Source organism: Triticum urartu, chromosome 7A (assembly GCF_056163025.1).
Source record: "Triticum urartu cultivar PI428250 chromosome 7A, HENAU_Tu73, whole genome shotgun sequence".
Classification (NCBI taxonomy): Eukaryota; Viridiplantae; Streptophyta; class Magnoliopsida; order Poales; family Poaceae; genus Triticum; species Triticum urartu.
The window spans coordinates 27,132,860-27,151,917 of NC_141879.1; the positions used below are offsets into that span (position 1 = coordinate 27,132,860).

Genomic DNA, 19,058 nt, shown 5'->3' on the forward strand with positions numbered 1-19,058 from the left:
AAGAGCTCCGCCGTCGTCCCACGGCCCTCCGTCGCCCCCGCCCGGCATCGCCACCGGTGAAAGCAGCAGCTGCTCCAGTGTCCGGCGCCCGTGGCAGTTGCTGAGAGAAATACGAAGATAAGGGCCTGATTGCTTTTTTTATTTTTGAAGAAGGGTGTCCGTGTAAAATCCCTGGTCTAACAGCGTCACCTGCAAACTGTTACGCCACGTCGGCAAAAACGGGACCCACCTGACATAATCCTGCTTAAAACGACTGAACCGAGCGACTAGTGTTTTTTGCAAAAAATTATGAAAAAAATTAGTGCTTTTTGGCACAATTCCGTAAATGTGTGGTACCTGCAAACCTAGCCTGAAGTGTCGATATTTTTTGCAATTCACTCAGGCGTTTATATATACGTGCATACACTCACTCGCATGAACGTACACCATATCTCTATGAGCACTTTCGAGAGACTGAGCGGCATATTATCTTTAGACTGACAAAGGCAACATAGGTGTCACGTAGTCTTCGAGAACGTCTTCTCCCACTAAACATGCATCGCTGCGAGCATCAGGACTTAAACCCTAGTGGGCTAGGGATACCACCCTCCTCCTAACCATCTAACCACATGTTGGTTCGTGGGTGCTTGCTAAAAACTTGATTGTTCTGTTTACCCAAGGAAAATATCCGTTCGAGAGGTGACCGCATTCCATAGTTGCGTTGAAACAATCTGCTTGCCTGATTCCTTGTGAACTATGAATATGAATATATGATTGATTGAATTATTTTGGTCCCCATGCATACTGCAAGTTCTCTGGATATTCAATTCGGTGCCCATGCTCATCTGCACAGGGTGAACAGTAAATAAACAAAATACTAAAGAAGTTTCAAAAATTCTGAATTTTTTTGAGGTGGAAGATGTTCCAATGCGTGATGTTCGTGCCAAATTTCATCATATTCAGACATATGAGGAGCTCTTGGCAAAAAAAGGCAAAATCGGTCAAAACAGTATGTGAACAATAACTTTTCTTATAGCCTCAAAAATTGTCTTTTTTTGCTAAGAGCTACTTAAATATTCAAACTCCATAAAATTTGACACGGACTTCACACACATGAGCATGTAGCATCACAAAAAAAATAAGTTTTTTTAAGTTGTAACTATTTTAAACTAATTTACTGTTCACCATGGTGCAGATTCACCTAAGAGCCAAAACGCCGCGTACTGTACTAGTTTGTTCATAGTAGTAAGAACTTGGATGGTTTCTTTCTTTGCGAAGAGAGTAGTTTCCATGTTTTATATTCCTCATGTTGTCGCACAGCATCAACAATTATCCGGCCAGAACAAGGATTATTCTTCTTTTACCGTCATACATGTGTTTACTACTTAGTAACTTAATGTTAAGAATTCAACAACCAGAAATTTTGAACTCATGTGTTTGGTGGAATACCCAAAAAAGACAATCACAAAAAATCTTTAAATTTTGATAAAACCAAATCTCAGTGAAACTCGGAATTAAGTGATACTTGCTTCAAAAAATTATAATATTAATTATATTCCATTTACACATATTCAAAGATTTTTTTTCAATTCTGAGGTCAAATTAAAATTAATTTAAAGGTACACTATTGTTGAAGTACTTTGAATTAAATACCTTTTGAAATTCATAATTGTGTTGATCCCAAAATATTACATAGATTAAAATTAATAATGGTATCCCAACCATAGCATTTATAAACACATATCGTCTATTGTAATTCAAAGTATTAACTATCAATTTTTTATTTGTGTGTTTAAATCTAGTTATATGATGTAGAATGCATGTAGAAAAAAGGACAGGAAATGAATTTACAAACTTTATGCTAATTGAATAAATAAAAATAAAAACTCAGAATAAAAAAAATGAAAGTATGCATTACAATGTAGAATATATTTCCAGGTTTTTGTGTGAGTATTTCAGTTGTTTACCGACGTCAATTTGGGTTTTTGAAACACACAACTTAAAATTGGGCATATTTAAAGCAGTTTGTAACATGGGATGGGATACACATTTTGTAACAGCACCATCATAGCATAGCAGTCTGAGAGAAGATGTTCTCACAAACACATTATTAAATATTAATGTGATTGCCTCTCGGAAGGACCCCAAGGGTACAGTACAGACCGACCTGGCATCACCCATACTGAATCTCAACCAACTTGCTACTGAACCCAGCCCCATTGATTCTTTCAAAACGTTGACAAGAGAAATGTGGAAACTGAAATTTTACTGCAAAATGAACCCATCACCTGTGAAGGTATGTCGATATGATGTTACACGTGGAACAGAGCGCAGTCATATCCGGCTAGTGCACGAGTTCAGTTGGCTTGCATGTCTCCCAATTCTTCATTTACACAGAACTACAGACCATAGTGGCAATAACAAATTGAACAAGTGTACATACATAGTAGGATCAGATCATGCGATGATCCGGTGAATGGTGCAAGATGCGGCCACCTGATGTTCGGGGGACTGGAATCTGTTGGAGTCCAAAAGAAAAGAAAAATTGACATTGACTTGATCAATTCCGTGGTGAAGAACCGATCACCTTCTACCAAAGGGACCTGGGCCACCCAGCAGGTGTCGGAGCTCTAGAAATAATGTTGTAGTTTGCTCCAAGGTCGCTAGAGTTTAAAATGTCAAGAGATCTGCATGAAGAATTGCCCAGGTGTTAGTGTCATCGTCACTGAATTCTTTGTATGGCATCGGTTAATCGATTAAACAATATAACATTGAGGTTACAAAAAAAACCTACCACAAAGTCCGCACACAGAGAACACAGAGAACTGTTTGGCCTTCTCTTCTGCCCAACTGAATCTTATAATTATGGACAGTAGGATGAACATTGCAACTTAGTGGTGCATCATAACTTCATAAGTATACTCTACTGGATATTGCTCTTCTTCTAACCTGCTGAATCATATTACATACAGAGAATTAGTGCAATTCATGCATGTTAGATGTCAAACTCTGTCACAAGGGGAGGAACTCTTGATATAGACAGGGGTGGCATAAGCTGAAAACATTGTCAGGAATTGAAGAACAGAGCATGTAACAATCTAACATGAGGACTACAAAATAAATGAGATGATGGATGTTGCTGAACTGACCCTTTATCAATATGATCCCTTCACAGGTGACACACTTCAGAATTCAGATCCGCATGGATTGTCGAGCCATTGCGAACTCCAAAGGGAACCCTCAGTTTCCAACTTCACTTCAGATCCCTACATCATATTGATGAATACTCGGAGTCTTGGTCCATTCACAACAGGAGATGGTTGGGATGTTCACTCACTCCAGCTTCATTATGCACAGATGCACTGCTACAATCTCATAGTTGCTCCTGGACACCAAGATTCTTGGAATAAACAATTTTTTTTAGAATATTGATCATGCAATTAATGCCCCAGCCTGTCGCTGGTTGAAAATAACTAATGATTATCATGCAAACAAAAGACTTGTTTGGAGTGTCTTAAGAGAGCTCTTACATATAGGGAACAGTATCTGTTGTACAACTAGATGAATTTGACACGAAGAATAAGCTAGAATTTTCCATAGAAACTAAAACATGCTGGAAACAGAATGCCTGCATTGCCAAGCTATAGATGCGGCATGGTGGAGACTCCGAGGCATTGCCAAGCTATAGATGCTTGCATTGCCAGGTACAGATGAAGATCAGAGTCAGGGAAACGACCAGCTACTAGCATCAGCCTGATTTGATTTGTTACAAGACAGAGAGATTAAGTGTAAAAAAAAATCAACAACACACAATCTGTGTGTCTTTTGTATGAAGATAAGATAGGGGATAACAAATGCATGCAGTAAAAATTAAAATCTCATTTAATAGTTCTTTTTGGAAATGGAGGAGGATCTCCGGCCTCTGCATCTGGACGATGCATGCAACCACTTTATTAATTATTCACACAAGACCTTACAAAGTCACACGAAAGTAAGACTAAAGCCACCGTCTAGGCAACATCTGTCGCTACTCTTATCCAGTTGATGAAGGGATGCTAATAGTCTGGGCCTAATACCAAACAGACCTCGCAGCCAAACCTAACATCTAAGACATGAGGTCCCAACCAGGGCACCTACCGGGTATGGGACACCCACCAGTCCGGCGCACTCCTCAACCTGGACGCCTGCCGGGTATGAAGCCGCCGCAGCCACCTGCCACCAATCGATCTTTAGTGCTATATTGCTGCATGTACCTTGCCCGGTCTAGTTGTCGTCGATGCCACCACGACGCCAGACAACGGCACCACCCTGCGCTCGTCCATCATCATACGCCCACCGGCGAGACCCCGCTGCTCCATGCCGCTGAGACCCGCCGTTGTCGACGTGTCAGATACCATGCCGCTCCTCCTCTTGACCCCTCCAGCCAACACTTTCTCCAAAATGATGCCCCCAGGAGGGAGAACGACATCAAAACGTCACCATCATCCGATCCGGTAGATCCAGATCTAGGTTTTCCCTCGGAACCTTCCGATCAGGTTGACGTGACCTGCAACGACGATACCTCGAGAAGGGAACAACGTCCGAGATGCCGCCATGACCGCAGTCAGGCGCAATTTTCACCGGAAGCCACGGTGTCCCGATCTCGCGGTTGGCTGGAACCAGGCGGAACCCTCCGCCGATCCAGTCCCACCGCCGTGCGACGCCCCTGATGGAGATCCTGATCGAGATCGAAGACGACCCCGACCGAAACCCCGCCACCAGCGCCGCCGCACCGCGCCACCTCCTCCTAGCCCAGTCGCCGCCGGATCCAGCCGTCCCCGCCTCCGCGAGACCAGCCGGACGAGGCGCCACTTGTCCCCGAACAGCCGACCCGCGCCGCCGCCACGAGGACCAGAGGAAGGAGGGAGTGCCCCGCCGCCGCCCGCGCCGCCGGGCGAAGGGGAAGGAGACGTGTCATTTAATAGTGTCTACTGCTGAACGAAAGAGAAGATAGCTGACCTCTTAATGCTCGTCGTTCGCAGGAGGATGACCACCTTCTTTATAATATAGTACGCACACTCGTGCGTATTCGAGAAAAAAAGGAGGATGACCACCTGCGACGAGCTCTCTCCCGCTGCTGTAGGCCGTGGAAGTGGAGATGATCCCTCCGTTGCTTGCTCCACTACTCATACTGATTTTTAGAAGGAAATGCCACCGTGATGTTCGGCCGTATGGAGAAAGCATCTGGCCTCTCTTGAAGTTGGGCCCCATCTTGTAACTGTGGACAATGGGATGAACAGTTACTGCAGGCTGCTTTTGTTCTTCGGTGCCCAGCTGAATCCGAATGCAGTACACAGAGCACTAGCTTATTTCGACAACTTGAGATGTGAAACTCTGTCAGCAGGTAGAAAATTAAGGAAGTTTTTGCTACAAACAGGGGTGCGTGCAAAATATATGTGTTCACAAGCTGAATACAATGTGACTGAGATCATGCTTGCGTTATACTATAGTGTTGCATGGTGGAACTGGCAGGAGGCTTGCTCCGATTCACTCAGCACGAGTTGTAAGAGTAAAGCAGATCATTTTGGCTGTCACGAACAAAAAGAAAAGAACAAAAAAGATCCATAGGCATATTTTTATAGAAGAAGCCCACCTGGGCGAGATCGTGGAAATTCGCTCCCGACAGGAAGAAAAGACAGAGTATGGATTATGAGCGTACGGTAGTACAAAATAATTAGCACATCTCACTCTGTAGGTGCTACGTACTACTGGTTGAAGGAAATAGAAGCAATTAGCTGACCTGATGTTTGTCGTCACCATGGCCACCGCCTGGGACCGTGAGCTCAGGAATGGAGAGATGACGATTCACCCGTTGCTTCTCTGAATTGGACGGCGGTGCCTACCAGGTCGTGGTATCTTCGGTCCGTCTGCAGTCGCAGCACGGGACTGTTGGGGTGTGCCTCAACTTCACTTTGCAACATAGCAAGATTCGCCACCTGACCGTAATTACCAAGTGCTATCTCTTTGAGCTTTGGAATGTGGTCGATACCAATAATTCCTGATCTCAACTCGCATCTACTGATATCTATTATTTCCATCTGGGGGGAGCTGCCTTCCTCGAATCCCACCTTTCTCAGTTGCCACAGAGCCTGAGTATCCAGTTTCTTGAGATTTGGGAATGCCCCCGTTTTGAACACTAGCTTCTCCCCAATATAAGAGCTGTCTCCAAGACCAAGCTGCATGAGGTTGGAAAGTGGCCCTAGTATTTCCATGATGCTACCTTCTTCCTTTATTTTTGTGTTATTTAAGAAAAGCTTGACCAAATGCATCAGACTACCAACCCAGCCAGGAACCTCTCCAAGGGATCCATACAACTTCAGACTCCTCAACAGGGGAGGAGGAGAGGAAACAACATGTAGCCACTCGAGCTCGAGTGAACCATCCACTTGAAGAGAGCGGATGCAAGTGAGCTTCTGAATGGCATCACACAGTATCTTGCATTTCTGCTTGGTGGCCCCTTCTGTTACTATGCTCAGTTTTCTCAGCAGCACAAGCTCGCCTAGCTCTTTAATTGCTTTGCAACTGGTTCGTCTGATGTCCACGGCCTCTAATATCCGCAGCTCTTTTAGGGTGTCGATTCCTTTTGGTACCCTCACACCTCCTGACTTTGACCCTCGGCTAGACCATGCCATGTGTAGGTCAGCAACTACCTTAGCATGCTCACTAGGATCACGCAAAGCTGTGAACATCTTGAGCAGACAAAGTGGGTCCACCAAGCATAACAAGGGGTTATCCAAGTCAACAAAATCTAGAACCTATTCTTGGTACAACGGAGACTATGCAGACTCTTGAGTTTACTAATCTCATTTGGCAGTTCTGTAATACAACTGTCTCTTATGTTCAAAGTACGCAAGCCTTGTAATTGTCGTATGGATCTAGGAAGTTTGAAAATATATGAACAACCTTGAGGATTAGATAAATTCACATACTTAAGGTGACGTAGCAATCAAATGTTACTGATATCTTTTTGTGTGACTTTAAACTGTGAATTCTCTAGACCCAAGGCTCGGAGCATCTAGCCTCAGGTGAACAAAGTGAAGATTCCAGTGGTCTCTCGCTAAATATGGTTAATGACGGGACATGGCGCCAATCCATGCCAATATTCTGGAACTTACTACCATGGTAAGCTACATGACGAAATATCTATTCTGCGACACTAGTTACATTATCTTCTGCCACATACACAAAATCTTCATCTCTAGAAATTGAGACCATGACATCACACACAATATCATGGATTCGACAACTCTTAACAATTCCTTCGATGTTCACACTAAAAGATTGAATCATGCTACGGTTGACTAGCTCATTAAAGTAGTTGTTTCCCACATCCTCAATGCTCACCCCAGCCCTCGCTCTAACAAACCCCTCGGCTATCCATCTCTCCACCAAACGTCTCCTTTTGATTTCAGAATCCTCAGGAAAGGTGCTTAAATACAAAAAACATGACTTGAGATGAGATGGCAAGTGGTTGTAGCTTAGAGTAACTATCCTCCTCATTGCTTCAAGGCTAGGGTTGACCTCGAGCTCTAAGGGGATGTGTTTATAGATACTCTCCCACTCTGTTACCTTTTTGGTGGCAAGCATGCCTTCTATAGTGAGTAAAGCGAGCGGTAGACCACCACACTTATTCACTATTTTGTTGGCCATGTTCTTCATTTCCTTATCATTTTCCATGTCTTGATGTGTTTTCCTACTCTTTATTAGAAGCAAATTTGTTGCATCATCTGCTTGCAAGTACTTGAGGCGATAGACAAGCGATCCAGAGGTGCACTCCTTAGCCAAGCCATCATCTCGCGTTGTTACTATTACACGACTACCTTTATTGTTTATAATGGGAATAGCAATATCTTCGATCCACTTCCAAGCATCTATGGTCCACATGTCATCAAGAATGATAAAGTACCATTTATCCACTAGATTTTCTCTTAGGTAGCTACCGAGATTGTCTACTTGCACCGCCTTCCCTTCAAGTTCCTTCAAGCAAATCTTCAATGAATCGCCACCCAATAGCTGCCTAATCATGTCCTTGAGCATCTCAATCTTGTAAAACGACTGTGAGACTGTGACCCAAGCAGAACAAGAAAAAATATTAATAGTGTCTTCTTTACTTCCATACGTCTTCCTAGCAAGAGTTGTCTTGCCTAAACCACCCATGCCAACGATACATATCACCTTCCGAAGACCATCTTTGGAGCGAACATCCACCATCTTAATCAACTCCTATTTAGGCTTAGCAAACCCACAAGCTCAGCTTCATCAATGTTGCTAGCTGAGTGGCTGCGAATATCTTCCATGCAGGAATTCACCTCGTCAATACTGCTAGCTAGAGACATCAACGGTGATCAAGTTATAGCGTGTGTTCCTGTTGCTCACTTTTTCAACCCTTGCTTTGAGATCATGGATTTGGCTGGCAATGCGATGGCGGTCTTTTAGCTTAAGCAGTTGTTGAGACCGGATCTGGCTTCCCACATGCACCAGAAATTCAGCAAGGCAATCCTCAATACCATAGGCAAGGTCCCTTGCTTCGCCCACACCTGCTATACCATACTTTTGTTCTTCGTTGCTTCAACGGACAGAAGGAATGAATACATGGTCTCTAGCTCGTCTTTGATGAACCTTCAAAGCACATTTTATTAGAGCTAATTCTTGGTGTCATTCTATGGATTGTGGAACGCAAGAGTACATAGGGAAGTTTGTGAAATCTATATACATAAGTAATTTATATCACACGAAGGCGAAAGGATTGTCAAGTATTTCCATCAGGAGGGAAGAGCAAGAGCACATTACAACAACGATCCAAACAATGATTCATGCGATTTTATTTTTGAAAGATAGGAAAGGTCCCTTTTCATTAATAAGGAGAAGCTATTACAGTATACAGATTTCACAAACTTCATACGAGTTATCACCCGTCGAACACATCATAAAGCGAGAAATAGAAAGCAATCACTCTCACGGCATAATGAACCCAGATTCATATATCTCTCGTTGGTGTGTTGCATTTGATTGATCATATCTCAGTCTAACAAACAAGACTGGATGAACAGGGAATGAGATCATGCATGTCATGGAAAACAAATTCCATCCAAAATTAGGTGTGTCTATCTTATGACAAGTATTTGACCAAAATTACACTATCGGTATGTAATTCATGTGATACAAGAATAAGTACATGCAAGTACTTTGGAAAATGGATATAACGATGCCATCAGATTCTCCTCACATAAGTATACATACCATATGTCTTTGCGGACGCCAATGAGGAGGCTCATCTCAGCAGCAGCGGCAGAGGCGGCCACGCTGATGGCGCCCATCAGCATCGACCTCGCCATGCTCACCACCGTCGCCGACATCTCTGGCCGGTTCTTCTCCTCTTCTCTTTCTCGATTTACAAACGCTCTCTTTGCTCAAGTGGTTAATTAGAGCAACAAGTATTGATTTGCAGCTCACACAGGTAGGTTGAGGCGTTTATGTAGCTGATCCATCAAGCCCGGAATTTGTGACTGTGGACCGAGTCCTCTTAACGTAGCACTCTACTAATGAATGAGCCTGTTCAATAATACACATATCCTAATCCCACTTAATGCAGTAAGGGCCAATGGACCGCAACATACGAGCGTCCTATGTTTTATTTTTCCGTCGGAAATTCTTTCGATGAATTATCGTGGCTCATGTTGTCCTGCGTGTCTACATACTGTATATGCCCCACGCGAAAATAAAGACACATAACTGCACCAAAGCTGTGAAGCAAATACGTACGCGTGTCAGCCCGATGATGACATATTAAACAGCAAAAATGAGCTTGTTATCCTACGTGGAGCCAATTAACATGACCTTATCTTATTAGAAGAAAACAATGATTAATTTTGTTTTTTGGTTATTTTTCCTTTTTTTTTGCGAGAAACTTCCAATCTATTTATCTTCAATCATGTCAGTACAAAGAACAACAGAGGTAATAAAAATTACAACCATGTCCGTGGACAACCTAGCGATGACTACAAGCACTGGAGCGAGTCGAAGGCGCGCCGCCATCATCACTCCTCCCTCACCGGAAGCCGGGCAAACCTTGTTGTAGTAGACAGTCTAACGTCATCGTGCTAAGGCCCCATAGGACCAGTGCACTAGAGTAGCAATCATCACCAATGAAGAAAGTCGTAGATCAGAAGGATCAAACCTATAAACACCTAAACGAAGACGGACAAAAACCGGATCAAATAGATCCGGCGAAGACCAGCACCAATCGAATCCCGTAAGATCCCACGAAGACAAATCTCCACACGCCCTCCGACAGTGCTAGACGCACCATCGGGATGGGGATAGAACGTGTGAGACATTATTAAAAACACAAAAGTAAAAAACAAATGGAGAAAACAGAAAAAGAAAAATAGCGATAGAAGAACAACAAAATGGAAACAAAACATGAATGAATAAATGGAAAGCGAAGAAAAGTAAAAAAGAAAACTTATAAAAAAAACGTGCCGGTCAAGACTGGTAGAGAGCAAGATGAAGAAAATTGAGCTATTTTGGAATGCCTATTTTAGAATTCTTGGATCTTGCAATGATAACAATGTGCCCCACTGACCACACTCTTTGCACGGTTAGCCAATTGAGAATCACCACCGTGGAGTTACAAGCAAATGGCCGCACATACAACATGTACTATTACCTAACAGATGGGATATATCCAAAGTAGAAAAATCTTTGTGAATCCTATTCCAAGCCCCCAAGATAGGAGACAACTTCAATTACATAATGCTCAAACGGATGCTAGGAATGATGTTGAGTGGGAATTTGAGATTTTGCAAGCCCAATTTGCTATCCACGTGTGAGGACTGGCTCCATTTTGGGATCAACAAATCCTTTGATACATCATGACTGCCGCTCCGATCTTGCACAATATGATCATTGAGTATGAGCGAGGCCAAGAATTTGGTTTACTCCTACTATGAGTTCATGGCAAGGGTGGCGCATCCAATTAGAAGGGAAGAATGCATCTGATTTTTCTTCAAGCTCATCATCAAATTCGAGATGTGGATAGTCATGAAGATCTAGCAAGATCTCACCAAGGAGCGATGGATGCATAATGACCAACAAAACAATGAGGTCTACCTCTATGTGTCATGAGTGTGATTAAGTTTATGTTATCTTTGATGAACAATTTGTGTTGAATTTGATGTTGTGGACTGATTGTGTAATAATTTTTTATTGTTTCAGATTAATTTGACACGAGTTTGATATTATTTAATTTCGTATTCTCAAATTTGTGTGGTAGATGAAGAATGCCAAATTTAAAGTATGTGAAAAAGCAAAGTAAAAATAAAAATGCTGCTGCCCAAAAAGTTTTTTCCTCGTCTAAATGCATTTTTGGGGTACTAAATTTTACATCTGTTGAAGATGCTCTAAATAGAACTCCCACAATGAGCAGCTAAGATTATTTTTTAGACAACCGTATCTTCTAAATAGGATTCTGTTGTCTACGAATTTTGCTTCAAATAAAGACAACGCATCTTTTTGTTTTTTGGAGCACTAGAGACAACGTATCTTTTTTATAGCAAAAGAGACAATCTATCTAATAAGAAATTTAAAGGGCATGACTCTTTGTTAACTAATTTGGGCCGTGAACTGGATCCAGTATCTAGGTTCTTATTTTTTCGAACCTCCTTACGCTTTAAACTGGCCCACTACAACTGAGAAATGGGCCCAGTTGTGAGGGCTTCACGACTGAAGAACAACAGCAGCGTGGAGAAGAGAAATGGCCGAGAGGTGGAGGTCGCCGGCAGAGGTGGAGGCCGCCGAAGATTTACTCCGCTGAGATTCCTCCATCTCCGTCGCGCTCCGTTCGGAGGTAAGTCAGCGTGTGTGCCTGCCCCCGTCTAGCTCAAACCCTAGCGTGCTCGATCTTAGATTCGATTTCGTCGTGGAAATACATTCAAAGGTCGCAGGTCTTTACTTTGACAAATAGGCCAGCTGCTGCGGACGAAACGCTTAGTTCTGTGAGAATCGAACTGAACACTAATTCTCTTCTCTTCTGCTGAATATGCGTATGAACTGTCGGATTGTTTCTAGTGCTACTGTTCAAAATGTTCAAGATTTACTTCTCGTAATCTTTTATCGTGTTTTTTTTTGAAATGTTCAGAATAAAAGTAGGAAATTTTCGCTTAAATATCGATTAGATCATGAATTTTTTAAGTCCAAAAATTGTTGCTTTTGTGCTCCATCCGGAGTGAATGGCGCTTCAACCTAATGCATGGAGTTGGTACTACAGCAGTCAAATGTTCTGTGAAACTCTGGGGTGCGCGCTGGCTGGGTCACCAGCCTGGTTGTTGCAGGATTTTTATTTGGTCTTCAAAAGAGGCTAGTACCTCCACCTGCAGACCCCAGCACATTCTGTTCCGCGCAAACATGGCATGCTGCCCTACCAGTTTTTTCTGAAATATGTTCTTTGTTTCCGACACAGAGAGCAGATACTTCTGCAGCTTGGTTATGAGATGCTTATCGGCAGGATTGCTGAAACTTCCGCAGTTAGCTGTAAGAATTTGTTCGCATATGCTTATCATGGCATTGGTGGCTTGTTTTAATCTTGCACGTAATGTTATCTGTTTGAGCCAGCTTGTTCGTTTCATCTGTTTCAGTAAGTAGATGAACCAGAAAACATTTGTTTTGTATGTGCTTGAGCTTTCTTCTTGTGACAAGCTGACTATCGATTTGGTAATGAGATGTTATATGTTTTCACAGAAGATTGACAGCTTTCCTTGTGTACATCAGTTTACTTGGATCTGAGAACTAAATCAATATAGCAGGTACATGTCTTATTTACTTGGATGCATATGTTTTAATTTCATCCCTCACATGCTAGCTGTTGCCTGTGCTACTCATTTCTTTGGGATTGAATATGTGGTTAAAATATTAAAGGAATCTTCTATAAATTTGAAGTGCTAGCCCAAGCTCACTGGCCAAAAAGGTTGACAACATTTTATTCTCAAAATTTTAACAGAAGGGTCAGGAGCTGTCCCCATGCTTTATAAGGAATAGTACAACACTTATAGTTCATGCAGTGTACTATTTGCGCAGGAGAAAAAACACTGAAATAAACACATGATATCTACGGCATTAACCAAAATAAGTAAAAAAAACACAAACAAGGCACTATGGAGTATGTAAGATGAATCTCTTGCCCTGTCAACTCCTGGTGCATCATTCCAGTGATTTGAGCAACACGGCAGCAGGTCTAATGAACCCTATAATGTGTATAGCAAATTGTGGGTATTGCTAGGGATGGAAAACGATTTTCTAAAATGCAGTGGTTGGGGCATGATTGATTGGAGCACGCTAGTAGAATAATTCAAGGACAAAAAGAATACATATAAGGTGGTTGTGCATTTCTAATGCAAGTTGGATTTAGTTGACTGTGTTTAATTATGTATCAAGCGAATCAGATTGAAAGTCGTCGGCCGAGTTTTGTCTTGCTCGAACTGGTGTCGAATATGTGCTAGGGTTGATGTTGGACTTAGCTGGATATGCTAGGTTTGGTTTTTGAGTCGAACACATATTCCCAGGTCTAACCTATAGAGTTACTGGTCGTAGCCAAAATAACTATACAAAATTGGCAGGCAAGACACAAAATCACGAGCGGGGTGGTCCTGACGCCTATGGCAGGGATGACTGGCTGTGGCGGGAATTTTTTCCCTTGGTGTAGTTTGTCAATCTACTGCATGAGGAGGAACATCCATAGTCATGGTCTGAGAGCCTTCGTACAGTCTCGTTAACAAATATCGGCTCGTCATTAACTATTCAGCAATGATATGGTCACAATAATTCTGACGTGTGTCACCACACAAACTATTTTACTAAGCAAGAAGATATAAAATTGACCACCAAGCGTGGACAAACTACAACTAAGCAAGAGGATAGGTCTTAAATTGACCACCGGGCAAGCGACCTAGCTAGTCTTGTCTGGCCAAACAAACTATAGGAATGGAACCGATTCAAGTGGACATGTGGGCGGGCCCTCAGTTCCAACTAGCAATATCGTGCACTGACCCTAGACTTGGTAATATATAAGTTAGTTGCTGGATGATATAAATTGAAGCCAGAGCTTATCAGTTCGATGGCAAAGTAGCAAATGGCCTCCATACCCATTAACGAGGTAGCTACAGAAGCATCATCCACTGAGCGTCTGGAGAGCCAGAGCCAGGGCAGTGGTAATGGCAACTCTGCAGGCGCCGACCCAAAACTGTACGAGTTCAAGGAACAGCTCCTGCTCCTGGCGACTCTGGTTGCGACGGTGACCTACGTCGCAGGGCTGAACCTGCCAGGGGGATCCTGGCAACAGGATGGCTCAGGGGGTTACATCGTGGGCGACCCGATCCTCCGGGATACGCACTACCGCCGGTATCTCGCCTTCTACTACTGCAACGCCACCGCGCTGGCGACATCACTCGTCATCTCCCTCATCCTCATCATCCTGCCTAGGAAAAGCACATCCTGGACGGTGGTGTTGCGGGCGGTGATGGCGCTCGACCTACTTGGCCTCATGGGGGCCTATGGCGCTGGGAGTAGCCGGGATACATTCACCACCGTCTACTCGGGGGTGGCCTTCTCCTTTCTGGTATATGTCATCCTCGCTGTCTTCTTCTCCTACCTCTGGCTTATGGCCAGGAACAGAGCCAACAACAATGGTGATGATAATTCACACTCCGACCCCATTCCCCTCAATGGTTACAATAATGAAATCATCTCTGACCTCATTCCCATCCTCACCAATGATGATGGTAATGAAAGCCAATCCGACTCCAACCTCATACCCCCCATTGGTTTTGATAATGAAATCAACTCTGACCCCACCTCCATCCCCATCCTCACCAATGGGGTTGAGAATGAAATCCAATCCGACTCCATCCACATCCCCACCAATGGTGTTGAGAATGAAATCCAATCCAACTCCATCCGCATCCCCGCCAATGGTAATGGTAGTGAGGCCCAATCCAACTCACTATCCAGGAAGCATGACAAAGAGAAGATTGACTTGTTGATGCTACTCGCAACCTTCGTGGTCACCATCACATATGTGGCCGGGCTTAGCCCGCCTGGTGGGTTCTGGAGTAGCTCCCAGGATGGCCACCGTCCGAGTGATCCAGTGTTACAAGCACGTGGGAGGTTCCGTGCTTTCTTCATTTGCAACACCACCTCGTTTGTTGCATCCCTGCTCATCATCGTGTTGCTCCTGGAGAAGAAGCTGAGCAAGACCATCTCGGTGCGGTTCGTGGCACTCTATGGGTTGATCGCCGTCGCTCTACTAGGCCTCATGGGGGCATATGCTGCTGGGAGCTGCAGGGAGGCTGACAACACCATCTTTGTCCTTACCCTCACCATTGCGGTTCCTGTCTGCGTATGCCTCCAGCTGTTGATTACTTACACCATTGGTTGGGAACGATGTGCGAATGTGCATAGTTCTGTCTTAGCATGGTTCAAGAAGCATGTCAGCATTCCTCGAGGTATGCCTAGCTACTCAACCATATGTTACTGCATTTACAAATGCTTACCGTTCTTACATTTTGGGTATGGCTTGCGAGCATTTGGATATGAAGATGCACAATCTCTTAACACAATTTTCTTTTGGCCATCAATTTCTATTTATAAAATTTAACAGAACTATGTGCATATAATTCTTTTTACCACCGTCATCTGTAGTTTTACCCACGAGTATTTCATACAATGTAGGGAATATCTAGCATAAATTAAAGTATCTATACTCTCATATAAAAGTATATAACAGTATGTGTGTATTATAGACACTTTTTGTCTGGTGGCATGTCATATACTTCTTTATGTACAAATACAAAGGTACTTCAAAATGAGCAGTGCTACACAATTTTTCGGCCGACGCATGCACGACACAAGCTAATCATTAGTTTAAATTTCTCCGTAAATAAGGAACGTGAGATCCTACCATCGTACACATGCCGTCCAGAAAATGTCGTGTGTGGAGCTATTCCGCTTCAAAATATGCCAAAACTAGGAGCTCACTTGAAATTTTGGTAAGTAGTTCATTTAGTGGTATCTTAATAATAGTATAAGCACATAATCAAAATGGTATTATAGACTACCCAGATATGGTCTAACTACATCTAAAGTGTAAGTGGAATTTTCATGTGTATCTTGTGAGATCACATTCAAAACAATATATAACAATGAGTTCGTAGCATAGTTTTAAATAGCCGCCCGCTATAGCTGCGCTATTTCATATACAATTTGCCGCTATAGCTGTGCTATTTCATATACAATTTGACGCTATAGCTGTTTTTAAGGGCTGCCGCTATATACCATAGCCCGCTATTTAAAACATTGGTTTGTAGAATATATTATATATATGTATGTATATATATTATTTTTGTTTATCTATTTGTTAGTTAATTAGTTGATTTTCTGATCGAAAAATTCATGCAGGCACCAGCAGACGCAGGGACATCCTACACGAAGAAAACACTCGCTATCTTGTTATGCTCCTTGCTACTCTTGTTGTGACCATCACCTACCAAGCTGGACTTGATCCACCAGGCGGCCTCTGGGAAGACGATCATGATGGGCATAAGATAGGCCATCCAGTGCTCCAACTGACACATCCAACTCGTTATAGAGTGTTCTTCTACAGTAATTCGGCAACTTTCGTCACATCCTTGGTCGTCATCATGATGCTCCAGAGCAGGTTTTTGCTCAAGCGACACACACTTGAAGCAGCTCTGGTGCTGGACCTTTTTGGCCTCATCACTGCCTATGGCGCTGGGAGCACCAGGGATGTAAAGACATCCATCTACATTGTTGCCTTGGCGGGGCTTGTCCTCGTCTACGTCATCGTCCATATCACCATAAGAGACCATGATCCTGAGCCGGCAGATGATGCCGCAGTGAAAGATTTGGATAGCAAGCGCAAGTTGCTACTTCTGGCTGCCATCTTGGCTGCTACTCTCACGTACCAGGCAGGTCTCACCCCACCTGGTGGCTTCTGGTCATCAGATGATGAGGGGCTCGGACGTCGTTCGGGCTTCCCGGTACTCCTCGACAATTACCCTCGCCGTTACGAAGCATTCTTCTACTGCAACTCATTGAGCTTCATGGCATCCGTAACCCTAATCCTTCTTCTCGTAAATCCGAAGCTATATAGGCCAGGCATACGTTGTTATGCGCTCTATGTGTGCATGGTTGTTGGCATGTTTGGCCTTATGGGTGCCTATGCTGCTGGAAGCTCGCGCCATCTCAAGACCTCCCTCTATGTATTAACCTTGGTTGGTGCAGTGTTAGCCTTCATAGCCTCACAGGTAGCAATTTTCTGGATCATCCGTCATAACCAAGCTGGCTCACCACAAGCTGATCTACCAGATAGGCAACTCAGACAAGGTGAAGATGGAGAAGCAGATGATAACAGCAACAAAGAGAAATATATGCTTGAATACTTGATGTTGCTAGGAATCCTGGCTGCAAGTATGACATACCAGACTGGTTTAAAACCACCAGGCGGCCTGTGGCAAGACAACGACAATGGACACTCTGCTGGCAACCCCATCCTCCACGACATTAACAAGCACCGGTACCATGCTTTCTTTTACAGCAACTCCACTTCCTTCATGGCCTCGATCGTGGTAGTCGTCATGCTGCTTCCATTGACGACATTTCACAATCACAATCTGCCACTATGGCCGATGCATACGGCCATTCTACTGGATATGTTTAGCCTCCTTGTGGCCTATGCAGCAGGCAGTAATAGAAAGTGGGAAACCTCCAGAAACGTCATCCTTCTCATCATCCCAGTGCTGGCCTACATTGCAGTCTATGCAACAATGTCAGTCTTCTACCATAGGAAAGACCAAAGTGCTAGCAATGAGAATACCAATACCAACGCCACTGATACAGTGACCGAAACCACACCATGATATGAGGTGCCTCTTTGTCTGATTGGATTCACAAGGGGAACATCGTAAAGAAACATGTGGAAGGAACTATTTGTGTGTAAATTTATGATGTTGTTCATGACAAATTGAACCCAAGTGATCACTTAGGCTTAACCCCGAGCACCCTATGTGTATTTGAGACATTGAGTTGGTTATTCAAATCTTTTACCATATTCTTGTATTGCATGCATGGACATATCCATGAATTAATATTGAGAACAACTATACAGTGACATTTGCCCATAACCTACAAAAAGTGTTCACAAAACGGTGAACAATGAAAGAAACCAGAAAAATCCAGGAGACAGAAACCCAAATACAGCACACCCTGAAATGTGTGCTCCTCCCTAAAGGGAGCACCCCATGCATGATGTCGCTTCGACAGCTTAGCGTTACTCCCGCTCGCATCCTATGGCAGTCATCGACATTCTGTGAGAAATCGGAAACAGCCACAATTAACATCTCCCTTCTGCTGTCAGGCAAATCATCACTGCCGACGTGCTGTTGAGGCGCTGGAGATGCACTTCTTCAATCAATTAAGTTATTTTAAGAGTGAATTCCATTTTTTACCTTGTAGTTGTACATTTGTGACACATATTACCCTATTTAGCGGAACTTTTATCGAAATGTCAGATTTTGGAGACTTTTAACACGGTTTTACCTCAGTTTTACATTTTGTTTGTTTATGGTCGATAGGAACAGATGTTGCGTCATTGATTTGTAAAAAAAACTGTAAGGATCGGAGGGCATCATTGGCGATCTTGTCCAAACTTCTCTTGTCTATCTGTTCCACTCCTTGTGGCCGTCCACATGTTTTTGGATACAGGGCGTCACCTCACACCTTACCTGATGGACACGCATCAAAAAACAAGAGTCCAAAGATTTCAAAAGGGGTATTCTAGACGAATTTTCACTGGAAGGGGTAATTAATGTCACAAATGTATAAATATGGGGTAAAAAGTGGAATTCACTCTTATTTTAATGGCCTGGATGCAGAGTTTCCCAGTGTCGTGGTGATACCATCTGCCCCATGTTCCCCAAAAGTTCGGATGGGCTTCATACCCACCTTAGGACCTTCTAAGAAAAAGGAAT

General features: G+C 43.4%; 2 protein-coding genes and 1 pseudogene across 3 annotated transcripts; 1 reads left to right on the forward strand and 2 right to left on the reverse strand.

Moving 5' to 3' along the window:
• Positions 1-5,801: 5,801 nt before the first annotated feature.
• On the reverse strand, positions 5,802-6,650 carry LOC147957227 (disease resistance protein PIK6-NP-like). The gene has a single exon (XM_087531613.1). It carries the CDS (start codon positions 6,648-6,650, stop codon positions 5,802-5,804), a length of 849 nt encoding a protein of 282 aa, XP_087387739.1.
• Positions 6,498-9,507, reverse strand: LOC147957228 (disease resistance protein RPM1-like; annotated as a pseudogene). Its single transcript, XR_015610703.1, has 2 exons — positions 9,259-9,507; positions 6,498-8,637 (listed from the first exon to the last, which is right to left on the reverse strand). The product of XR_015610703.1 is annotated as a disease resistance protein RPM1-like (transcript).
• A 3,390-nt stretch (positions 9,508-12,897) lies between these two features.
• Positions 12,898-18,315, forward strand: LOC125518164 (uncharacterized). Its single transcript, XM_087535340.1, has 2 exons — positions 12,898-15,515; positions 16,468-18,315. The coding sequence occupies exons 1-2, from the start codon at positions 14,144-14,146 to the stop codon at positions 17,946-17,948; spliced, it is 2,853 nt and encodes a 950-aa protein (XP_087391466.1). The 5' UTR covers positions 12,898-14,143; the 3' UTR covers positions 17,949-18,315.
• The last annotated feature ends 743 nt before the right edge of the window (positions 18,316-19,058 follow it).

What these genes read in the sequence shown, in the direction of transcription:
- LOC125518164 (XM_087535340.1), top strand. Translation starts at nt 14,144, where the DNA reads ATGGCCTCCATACCCATTAACGAGGTAGCTACAGAAGCATCATCCACT. An exon ending in GCATGTCAGCATTCCTCGAG is followed by an intron (nt 15,516 to 16,467) that starts GTATGCCTAGCT and finishes AAATTCATGCAG; the next exon opens with GCACCAGCAGACGCAGGGAC.
- LOC147957227 (XM_087531613.1), bottom strand. Translation starts at nt 6,650, where the DNA reads ATGGCATGGTCTAGCCGAGGGTCAAAGTCAGGAGGTGTGAGGGTACCA.